The 12,298-nt window shown below is 40.8% G+C and overlaps 1 protein-coding gene and 1 pseudogene across 1 annotated transcript; both read left to right on the plus strand.

The window, feature by feature from the left end:
- The first annotated feature begins 5,426 nt into the window (after window positions 1-5,426).
- On the plus strand, window positions 5,427-8,386 carry LOC115143803 (pseudouridylate synthase TRUB2, mitochondrial-like). Its single transcript, XM_065000718.1, has 6 exons — window positions 5,427-5,430; window positions 5,617-5,672; window positions 5,806-5,896; window positions 6,001-6,064; window positions 7,734-7,870; window positions 8,082-8,386. Exons 1-6 carry the CDS (start codon window positions 5,427-5,429, stop codon window positions 8,384-8,386), a joined length of 657 nt encoding a protein of 218 aa, XP_064856790.1.
- Window positions 8,387-10,052: 1,666 nt separating this feature from the next.
- Window positions 10,053-10,867, plus strand: LOC115143804 (haloacid dehalogenase-like hydrolase domain-containing protein 3; annotated as a pseudogene).
- The last annotated feature ends 1,431 nt before the right edge of the window (window positions 10,868-12,298 follow it).

Consider the following 12,298-nt stretch of genomic DNA (forward strand, 5'->3'; position numbering starts at 1 on the left):
ATATATAGATCCCCAGTACTTTACCACCTGACTAGCCCTTGATCATGACTCTCAGTTCCATTACATTACACACAAGAGTCATTGGAAGAAGGCGTCTTCTGTACAGGGGAGTTTTGTTAAGAGCCCGATGCTCAGTCTGAACATTAACACGCATCGTTTGCAGTATGGTTTTGGAAGCATAAGAACTTTAACTGTCATATCTGTGAATAAATCATTTTCAACAAACAAAAGGTTAAATTGATACACCTTGTTAGTGTTCCCACACAGCCATATCTCCATGTTACAGGGCTTGTTTATGGAAGACAAGAGGCTAGTACCTCAGTTAATTACTGCAACTGAGCTATCAAGCATGCTGAGACGAACACCTGTGTAAGCCTAACTCGGGAAGTGTAGTTTCATCAGATGGAGGCACCCATCCATAACTGTTGGGATCTGTGCAGTAAGTAAGTGTCATTTTTTTATTTAACAGATTCTTTCTCGCTGATGAAAGAGGGTCCTATGTTTCGAATGCCACATCACAAACAATAATTATTGACGTTCTAAACGTTAAAACACAGCGTCGGGATTGTAGTTCACATGAGGTAGTCGTGGGTGGCGTTAATGCCCCCAAGAGTTTGAGAGCTACTACCTGACCAGACTTAGCATGAAATGTCTGCAGGGGATTTATTGTTACCTGTCCAGTTCATTCCAGGTTAATGTAGATGAAGGAAATGATGATGATGATGCACTCTATCTTCACAGGGATAAATGCTGCCCCTCGTACTGCCCATCATCAGCGGGTACAGTTCTTGGCTGAGCCCATCAGTGTTGTGGCTGAGGGTTCCAGTGAGCTCACCCTGTCTGCAGCCTCTGTCCCTTCGCTGGCCCACCACCCTCTGGGAGTGTTGATGATTGATCATGCAGAAAGCAGAGAGAGAAGGCTGTAGAAAAGCCAGATTTAGACATCGCATATAATTTAATAGTTCCATTTCACGTCATGCTGTTCAATGAAATAATTTATTATAATTTACAGATTACTCGCAATTATTTATCCCGGGAAAAGGGAGTGGGTTTGGGCAGGAAATCTCAGTAACTCGGTTTCCGCTATTCAAACCAAGTAGAGCCCGGTCATGTCCTTTCCAAAAAAATACTCCTTAGGGATGTGCTCATTTGAACCATACATATTGCTTTAAAAAAAATGAATATTCAAAACATACAATATACTTGCAGTGAAACCGCTCAACAACTACATCATACCAGTCATCCAACAGATTCCCGTTCAGCGCGACACACAGAAGCATCCAGAATCAATGCCCTGCTCAAGGGCATGTTGACCGATCTACCACCAGGCCATAAAACGTGAACCCAAACTTTTATCTTTGACCATCATTCTATATCTCACACCGAAACTCCCACTTGTCTCCAATTCCACATACCATCCCTCAGCTTCCCTCAGCCCATCCCACCTATCTCTGCTGGCCACCCGTTTCTACGGAACGCATACCTTTCAACTATGCTGTGATGTTTAACGTACAATTTAAATCTATCTAATCGAATAGAATCCACAGATAGCGAGTTGAAGATAAATACTTTTACTAAGAGTATTAGTATATTCGTAATTGACTGACCCGGTCTCTCCAGATCTCCTACCACTATTTCGAGGGTCAATTTTAGATCAATGCTATGCATTTTCAGCCGTTCTTGAACCTGTAACCAGAAACAGGCTACCTGAGGGCAATACCAAAATAAATGGTCTATAGTTTATGTATCCTCACAACAAAATCTGCAGAGCTTCGATGAGTGTATGCCCCAAATATTCAACATTTTGTTGGTGGCAAGAATTCGATATAATAATTTTAGCTGAAAAGCACCAAGTCTTGAATCTTGCGTTGTTTTATAGATGAATCTTGCGTTGTTTTATATATCAATTCATACATGGAATCGGTACATCAAAAATCTCTTCCCAACTATTTTCCAATCTGTATGACACAGTTGTCAACATCCTGGTCCTCAAATGAAACTGGTATACTTTCCTATTTATGCTATCTTTATTCCTCTGCCAGTTTTGATCCTTTAAATTGGGCAGACAGACCAGTTCCCTACTTCCTCCCGCTTCCACCCGCCTCCTCCATTTTTAGGGCAGTGCTGTAATCAATTGGTTGTACTCTTGAATTGAGAAGACATTTCCGTACAATTCTGATAACTCCATGAAGGAAATAACTCAACCCTTCCAATTTACAATATCATTTACGAATAAAATACAATTTTCAAACATCTTTCCCATAAATACAAGTATTTTATCAACCAGCAAATTTGAGTTCAGCCGTAATATTTGTTGTAATATTTCTTTTTAGGGGGTTGAAATTGAAATTGTAGCAAGCTCTGCAATGCTTGCTTGAAAAAGAGAGATACCTTTTTCAAAGTATCATTTTCAATTAATTGAAAATGAGACATGGCAATCTGCACAAAGGCAAAAAGGCCATTTTTAAACAATGGATGAGCTTTTCTTAGTAATCTACTTGAGCACCTAGGGTTTAAATAAAACTGTTGAATGAGTGAAGCTTTTAGAGAGAGGTTTAGTGCTTTTTATTTAATAATCTCAACCCACCCAATTCATATTCATTATATAGATAGGCACGTTTTATTTTGTCTGGTTTAGCGTCCCAGATAAAGCGAAATAGTTTTTGCTCATATGATTTGAAAAACGAATCATCAGGAGTAGGCAGCGCCATAAGTAAGTGAATTGACTGAAGAGTTAATCAGGGCAATTTGTCCATAAATAGACAGGTATTTACCTCTCCATGGTTGCAGGATCTTGTCTATTTTTACAAGTTTTCTATTGAAATTCATTGTGGAGAGCTTATTTATATATTTTGTGATATGAATACGGAGTATGTCTACTTCACCATCAGCCCATTTTATAGGTAAGCTGCAGGGTAATGTAACAGTTGTATTTTTTAAGGAGCCAATACGTAATATTGTACACTTGTACACTAGGTTTTAGTCCAGAGAGTACAGAAAAATTATCTAGATCTTCAATGAGACATTGCATGGATCTAGCTTGCGGACTTAATATAAAACTTGAGTCATCAGCATACATGGACACCTTTGTTTTCAAGCCTTGGATTTCTAATCCTCTAATGTTTTTATTGGATCTGATTTTAATAGCTAGCATTTCTGTAACTGTAACGAATAGATATGGTGACCTTGGACACCCTTGTTTAACTCCTCTTGACAATTCGAAACTCTCTGAGAAGTAGCCGTTATTTACTATTTTACACCTGGGGTTGCTATACATTATTTTTACCCATTTTATAAGAAAATTACCGAAATTGAGAATATCCAGGCATTTATAAATAAAATCCAGTCTTACTTTATCAAATGCCTTTTCAAAATCCACTATATATACCATTCCTGGCTTCTTATATGTTTCATGATGTTTTATTATTTCTAGTAGTTGTCGTATATTATCTCCAATGTATCGTCCATGTCTGTTTAGGATGAACAATACCTGGTAAAACCCTTTTAATTCTGAGTGCTATGCATTTTGCTATTATTTTTGCATCACAACATTGAAGTGTAAGGGGCCTCCAGTTTTTTAGATAGACTGGGTCTTTATATTTGCCATCTGGGTCTTGTTTTAATAATAGAGAAATCAGACCTTCCTGCTGAGTACCTGACAGACTACCATTTCTATGGGAGTAGTTAAAACAATCTAACAATGGAGTTTTTAGTACATAAAAAAATACTTGATATACCTCTACTGGTATGTCGTCAAGCCCTGGGGTTTTTCCAGACTGAAAGGATATAATAGCCTCAAAAAGTTATTCCTCTGTAATTTGGCCTTCGTACTGAACTTTCTGTACATTTGTTAATTTTCCAATTTTTTACATTATTTGGAAAGAATTCCTTACCATAATCTTCATTCAATGGGAAAGGATAAGACTTATTCCACACAGTTTGCTTTATTTTTGTAATAGATTACATTAGATCGTTCATGAATACGTTCCTCGAGTTCTTTTTGTTTTTCCTCTAACTTATTTTGTATCTTTGTAGTATCGTTTTTATTGCTATCTGCCTGTACTATTAGTTCATGGATTTCCCTTGTTAGTCTTGTCTCTTTAGCCAGCAACTGTTTGTTATTATTTATGAATATTGAATTGAATTACCCCTGAAGGTACATTCAAAGGTATCTCGAACAATAAAGGGATTTGCTGAATCTATATTATACTGGAAAAATTCAGTTAGAAATGATTTCGTCTTAGTTCAAAATGAGTTGTCCTCCAGTAAACTTTGATAAAATGTCTAATATCCCCGTCCATGTGGAAAACCTATAAGAGTTATGTGAAGGCCAATTAGATGATGATCCGACCGCATTCTGTCTCCTATTAAACATTTTTTAACCTTTGATGTAAGAGAGAAAGAGACAGGAAAGTAGTCAAGACGACAAGCTTGATTAAGTCTCCTCCATGTATATCTGACTAGGTCGGGGTTTTTTAGTCTCCAAATATCCACTATTTCTAATGTGTCCATAATATTTGTGATTTCCTTAAGGGCACGGTGATGATAGTTTGTAGTGATTACCTTTAATGTCCATTTAGGTACTTAACACGGTTATAGTCTCCTACCATAATGATTAGATCATTTGTTACCTGTAAGTTCAATAAATTGGTATAAATGTTGCGAATCATTCCAGACTATTTGCACATTCAGATTGAAATGTTTGTTAATTAATATCATCACACCCTTTGAGTTCCTTTGTCCATGACGGAAAATTATTTCACCACCCCATTTCTTTTTCTCGCAACTTCATCTAAGGATGTAGTGAGTTTCCCTTGCCTGTTTGCCTGTGAGCCAATGCCACAGAAAATTGAGACAAGATATTATGTGTGTAGCAAATCTGAGTAGGTTGATGTGTATGATATTGGATGTGATGTAGTGAGAGTGTGTACGATGTCTGTATAAGAGTAAGACTATAACGTGTGATGTCCAAATAAATAATAACTCAATTTGCACGGTCGAGTGTCTATGTGTGTAACATGTAGTGCATTTAGCCTTAATATTCATGATGATAATTGTAACACATATCATATCACCATCATAGTTGCATCATAATTACCTTTAAAATAATTTGAAAAACACATCCCAGCATTTCCATAGCAATTGACGTTTCAAATTATCACGAAAGAGACCTTGCATTACTCTAGAGACGGCTTCACTACAGTACAAATGTATTCCGTACAATATGTTATTATTGATATCTTCCCTTTGCTTGTTGTAAACATATATAAACTTGAAGACAAATACTGTACATAAAAAAGATAGACAAACAATAAACACATTAAATTATAAAACAGTTCTTGACAATAGAGGGAGAGAAGAGAAGAGAAAAGAGAGAAAGTGAGAGAAGAGAGCGAGATCAGGTGTGTGTGTATGTATAAGTCCGTATGTGTAAGCAAGCATGTAATTGAGTATGTGTGTTCATTTCCACTTCATAATGTTCAGATATTTTTACAGTTCCCATACCTTTTCTTGTAACCTGAAGTCCCTTGGGCCTCCATTACTGCACTGATGAAGTTTTCACTTTTCATGTGATGTTTGAGGCTGTAAATCATCATGACATCTGTTTCTCCTCAGTTGTTGGCCAGGCAAACAAGGCTTTGACTGATCTCTACAGATCTCATGTCACTAGAGTAAGCATTCCTCTCTATTTATGTTACATGTAAAAGAGTATGCAGTTAATTGGAGGTGGAAAATCCATATGGCATTGTTGTGATACAATGCTGAGATTGCCATGATGCATTTTTTTACTTTTAATTTATTCACGATTATACATTGGAGGGTGAATTCGGGATGGTCACAGACAACTTCTCTCACACAGGCCGCCTCATAGAGAGAACCACATATGGTAGTTACAGCGCTTTGTTTTTTTGTCCTCCACCTTAACTGAAAGAAATACTGAATCTATAAACACCTTATCTTGACTGCATTGCAACCCTTGACGTGCCTTCCAGAACACATCACATGGCCAGCTGGAGAAAGTCCTGGCCATGATCCAGGGATCCAATCAGAAGGCCTTGCTCATGTACGTCCACCATTCATTCTAGTTCTGTGGTCCACCTCTTATCCCTCTCTGTCCACCTTGCTCTATCTACTCACTGAGCCACGGCGTATAGCAATTAGAGCATTGCCAAAGAAAGTTTACAGACCCTTTTGGCTTTTTCCACATTTTGTTACGTTACAGCCTTATTCTAAAATGGATGGAAAAATACATGTAAAAATCAGCAATCTACACACACTACCCCATTGTGACAATGCGAAAACAGGGGTTTAGACATTTTTTGCAAATGTATTCAAAATTAGAAGCAGAAATACCTTATTTACATAAGTATTCAGACCCTTTGCTACGAGACTCTAAATTGAGCTCAGGCGTATCCTGTTTCCATTGATCATCCTTGAGATGTTTCTGTAACTTGATTGGAGTCCACCTGTGCTAAATTCAATTGATTGAATATGATTTGGAAAGGCACGCACTTGTCTATATAAGGTCCCACTGTTGACAGTGCATGTCAGAGCAAAAACCAAGCCATGAGGTCGAAGGAATTGTCCTTGGAGCTCCTAGACAGGATTGTGTCGGGGCACAGATCTGGGGAAGGGTACCTAAACATTTCTCCAGCATTGAAGATCCCCAAGAACACAATGGCCTCCATCATTGTCCTTCTGGAAGGTTCTCCCATTTTCACAGAGGAACTCTGGCGCTCTGTCAGCGTGACCATCGGCTTCTTGGTCACCTCCATGACCAAGGCCCTTCTTCCCCGGTTGCTCAGTTTGGCCGCGAGGCCAGCTCTAGGAAGAGTCTTGGTGGTTCCAAACTTCTTCTATTTGAGAACCATCTCTGCAGCACTCCACCAATCAAGCCTTTATGGTAGTGGCCAGACAAAAGCCACTCCTCAGTAAAAGGCAAATGACAGCCTGCTTGGAATTTGCCAAAAAACACCTAAAGACCCTCAGACCATGTGAAACGAGATTCTCTGGTCTGATGAAACCAAGATGTAACTTTTTGGCCTGAATGCCAAGCATCACATCTGGAGGAAACCTGGCACCATCCCTACGATGAAGCATGGTGGTGGCAGAATCATGCTGTGGGGATGTTTTTCAGACGCAGGGATTGAGAGACTAGACAAGAGACTAGAAGCACATAGCCAAAATAACTTTGGGAAAAGTCTCTGAATGTCCTTGAGTGGCCCAACCAGAGCCCGTACTTGAACCCAATGTAACATTTCTGGAGAGACCTGAAAATAGCTGTGCAGCAACACTCCCCATCCAACCAGACAGAGGTTGAGAGGACCTGCATGAAGAATGGGAGATTCTCCCCAAATAAATGTGTGCCGAGCCTGTATCGTCATACCCAAGAAGATGCGAGGCTGTAATCGCTGCCAAAGGTGCTACAACAAAGTACTGTGTAAAGGGTCTGAATACTTATGTAAATGTATAATTTCATTTTTTTTTATTAGCAAAAATGTCTAAACCTGTTTTTGCTTTGTCATTATGGGGTATTGTGTGTAGATTGAGGGGGGGGGGGACTATTTTAATAAATGTTATAATAAGGCTGTAATCTCTCAAAATGTGGAATTAAGTCAAGGGGTCTGAATACTTCCCGAAGACACAGTTGTCAGTGCCAGCTCAAGCTTATTTGTAATTTTGCTATACCTAGTGTGCAGAGCAGTGTAGGATAACTGTGTTTGTTCTGGCAGGTACTCTAAGGTGGACATGAACACCCAGGAGGCCTATGAGCTGGCTGCGAAGGGGAAACTCCATCCCGACTGGAACTCTCCCCCTATTATGACAGGCCTGCGTTTATTACACTTCCAACCACCCCACTATACCTTGGGTAAGTATTTCACCTGTACTGTACAATACCCTCCTGGATAGACACTTGCTCACACACATGGCTACAGAGCAACACTCATACATGCAATAGGACTTGGCACATGTCCCTTTTTCACTGATAAACTGCAACAGTCACCTTAATGTTGCATTCGATATGTATTAGATATTCTGTAATAGTTTGCTAAATCCATTTTTCACATTACATTAATCAGAGGTGCAGTGTTTGAATGAAACCCAGCGTTACCTATGCAGAATCTTCCATGAGTTGGGCTTGGAGCTCCGCAGCACGACTGTATGTAAAGCAGTGTGCCGCACCAGTGATGGACCCTTGACCGTACAGCACGCTTTGACCCGCCAACACTGGACTGCCCCTGATGTTACACAGGCCATCCAACAGTCCAGGAAGGGTAGAAAATCCAAGAGCACACAGCCAGGGGAGAATACAGGAACAGCCAGGGGAGAATACAGGAACAGCCAGGGGAGAATACAGGAACAGCCAGGCGAAGACAGGAAATAGAGGAAGAAGCAGCAGTCACTGGTGATTCCCACCGATTACACTTGGTATTGACCTCAAAAGCATTTGGCTCTTGATGTCCTTGGGATTAGATATCCTTGAATAGACTGGTTTTAGTCAATCAATGCAGATGTGGAAAGACAGCTATTTTTCAAGTGCAATGTCTGTGCTTTTTTTCTGACAATGTAAAATGTGTGACCTCTTTATGTTTGTGTATCAATGTGTTTATTCATCTTATAAATGAAATAATATTCCAAATGTGATGATATATGATATCAAAATACACTGCGACCAAGAAATACCAGAATGAAAATAGCGACCAAGAAATACCAGAATGAACTACACTACAACCAAATCAACACTAGATGGCAGCACAAGACAAATTTGATTAGCCACATTTCAGAAATCATGTTTTAGCAATCTGTGTAATTTTGCAACCACACTTCGGATTATAAAACATTTATGTAAAGGATTAACACACAAAAACAATACATTCATTATAGTAAAGCATTCTCAAATGGAACCCTTCCTTAGCAAGAGATTCCGTGCTCATATTTTAGTTGCAGCACATGACCGCCGTCAGTAAGGCCCGTGCTATCCGGGATCTCCCCGTGTGCACAAATTTGTTAATATCCCTGTTGGTGAGCATTTCTCCTTTGCCAAGATAATCCCCTGGCAGGTGTGGCATATCGAGAAGTTGATCAAACAGTATGATCATTACACAGGTGCACCTTGTGCTGGAGACAATATAAGGCCACTTTAAAATGTGCAGTTTTGTCACACAACACAGATGTCTCAAGTTTTGAGGGAGTGTGTAATTGGCACGCTGACTGCATGAATGTCCACCAGAGCTATTGCAAGAGAATTTAATGTTAATTTCTCTACCATAAACTACCTCCAACGTCGTTTTAGAGAGTTTGGCAGTACGTCCAACCGGCCTCACAACCGCAGACCACGTGTAACCACGCCAGCCCAGGAGCTCCACATCCGGCTTCTTTACCTTGGGGATCGTCTGAGGCGGGTTGGGGCGTGCTGAGGAGTACTGTATTTCTGTCTGTAATAAAGCCCTTTTGTGGGGGAAAACGAGTTCTGATTAGCTGGGCCTGGCTACTCAGTAGGTGGGCCTGACTGTCAAGTGGGTGGGCCTATGCCCACCCATGGCTACACCCCTGCCCAGTCATGTGAAATCCATAGCCTAATGATTGTATTTCAATTGACTCATTTCCTTGTATGAACTATAATCTTTGAAATTGTTGCATGTTACGTTTATATTTTTGTTCAGTATATTATAACTTAACACGCATGTGTAATAATCCCGCTTCCCCTATTTACTGTTATCATTGACAGCTAACTTCCTAATCAGTAGTTTATCTTTGTGTGGGTCATTCAGAGGGAAGAACTGGGAATGAAAACACTTGATTTTCACAGCACATTACAAATCAAACGCATTTTAATTTGTCACATGCGCCGAATACAACGAGGTGTAGACCTTACAGTGAAATGCCTGCTTATAAGGCCTTAACCAACAATGCAGTTTGAAGAAAAATTATTGTTCAAGTATTTACGAACATAAACTGAAGTAAAAAATAAAGAAAACAGAAAAATAACATAATTAAAGAGCAACAATAAAAGATCAGTAGCCAGGCTATATACAGGGTGTACAGTTACAGAGTCAATGTGCGGAGGCACAGCTTAGTCGAGGTAATTGAGGTCATATGTACATGTAGGTAGAGGGTGGACATTTGATTAGCAGAGCATTTTTGTGCTTAATTTGGCATCGTTTATCGATGGGGGTGGTCCAGGACACCTTTTCCCAGTGTTGAGTACCCCTACTGGACACACTGGCACCCAACCTGTATCACAGCTTCTGCAGCTCCTGATAACTGGGAGGTGAAAGGATTATAATAACTGTACTTTCATTCAGAAATAGTTTATCAGCTTTACAATATGTTGCATAATTCATGCAACATCTCCAAAAATATTCTGTGACATAATTTGCGCAAAATGATGACGTATACCTGCATGCATTAGACATGTTCTATTCTAAACCATTCTCAATATCTTACTATTGAACACCTGATTGGCATGGTTTTGTCCAGACTCAGGGAAGACCCTGGAGAGCATCTCCTCCCTGGGTCTGAAGCAGGGTTTGGTGTCCAAATTCGACAATCGTCTGGAGGGGATTCTAAGAGGCTGTGACCTGCTGTTTCACTTCAGCTTCCTGTTCACCTCAGAGGAGGCCCGGTATAGCCAAACCTGACCCAGCCATCTTCCGCCAGACACTAGAGAAAAGTGGTGTGCCAGCCGCCAGCGTAGCTCACATTGGGGACCACTATGTCTATGACTACCTGATCTCTCAGTTGCTAGGCCTCCATGGGTACTTGCTGGGCAGACAGGGCAGGGATAAATACCCTGATGCACCCCACAGCATCGATAAAGACATCGTAGGTGCTAACTGCACGTCTCCAGAAAGACATGGACTAAATGTTATTTATTACATTTACATTACATTTAAGTCATTTAGCAGACGCTCTTATCCAGAGCGACTTACAAATTGGTGCTTTCACCTTATGACATCCAGTGGAACAGCCACTTTACAATAGTGCATCTAGGTCTTTTAAGGGATTACCCAAGTAAACTCAGGCCGGGATTCAAACAAACCACACCAACATCGTCCTGCACTTGACTTTTAAAGGTCATTTTGTTTCAATCCCAGTTCGATTTTCAGAGTTGATTTACTAGTTTTTATTTAGTTTCAGTTTGATAAAAATGTTTCTATTTAAAAAATATATATTATTTAGTTTCAGGTTTAGTGTTAGGCACAGAAAGTAGCCTATGCGTGGGAGGCTAGGAGCCATTTCTGTGTTGTAGGCATATAGTTTGTGTCACGTCCTGACCATAGAGAGCCTTTATTTTCTATGGTGGAGTAGGTCAGGGCGTGACTGAGGGTTAGTCTAGTTTATTATTTCTATGTGGGGTTCTAGTTTTGTTTTTCTATGTTGGTGATTTTGTATGATTCCCAATTAGAGGCAGCTGGTAATCGTTGTCTCTAATTGAGGATCATATTTAGGTAGTCTTTTTTTCCCACCTGTGGTTTGTGGGATATTGTTTATGGGTAGTTGTATGTCAGCACTCCATTGTTGTCATGTTTCGTTCTTGCTTTATTGTTTTGTGCTTTTCACTAAATAAAGATGTGGAACCCAGATCACGCTGCACGTTGGTCCAAGTATGCTTCTAATGATCGTGACAGAATATCCCACCACAACAGGACCAAGCAGCGTGCCCAGGAGGAGAGGGTAACATGGACTTGGGAGGAGATTCTGGATGGGAAGGGATCCTGGACTTGGGAGGAAATCCTGATAGGACAGGATCGCCTTCCTTGGCGGGAGACGCAGGAAGAGAAGGGAAGACAGTGACGACGACGGGGTTCGCGACCACAGAGAAAGCCCAAAAGACAGCCCGAACATATTTGGGGGGGGGGGGTATATGGGGTGGTCGGCGGAATTGGAGAGTGAGCCTGAGCCTGTGTGGGAGTCGATAGAAGAAGGTAATGAGAGATACCGGAGAGAGGTTGTGGAAAGGAGTATGCTGCAGTGCAGGCGCGGCGCCTTCTCAGCCCGGCACAATCTGTGCCAGCTCTATGCCCCAAGTCTTTAGTACGCCTTCACAGCCCAGTACGTCCTGTGCCAACTCCTCGTACTCACCGTGCGAAGTGTGTTAAAGTTCTACAATTAATGCCGGCTATACGCACCAGGTCTTTAGTACGCCTTCACAGCCCAGTACGTCCTGTGCCAACTCCTCGTACTCACCGTGCGAGAAGTGTGTTAAAGTTCCGGTACAATTATCCAGTACGCCTCCCCAGCCCAGTACGCCCTGTGCCAGCTCCACGCACCAGGCCTCCAGTGCGCCTCCCCA

The sequence above is a fragment of the Oncorhynchus nerka genome, linkage group LG15, assembly GCF_034236695.1.
Source record: "Oncorhynchus nerka isolate Pitt River linkage group LG15, Oner_Uvic_2.0, whole genome shotgun sequence".
Taxonomy (NCBI): domain Eukaryota; kingdom Metazoa; phylum Chordata; class Actinopteri; order Salmoniformes; family Salmonidae; genus Oncorhynchus; species Oncorhynchus nerka.

Coding starts and splice junctions, on each gene's coding strand:
- LOC115143803 (XM_065000718.1), top strand. Junction 5,673..5,805: donor ACAGATCTCATGTCACTAGA/GTAAGCATTCCT, acceptor TAATTTATTCAC/GATTATACATTGGAGGGTGA. Junction 7,871..8,081: donor ACCACCCCACTATACCTTGG/GTAAGTATTTCA, acceptor TACATTAATCAG/AGGTGCAGTGTTTGAATGAA.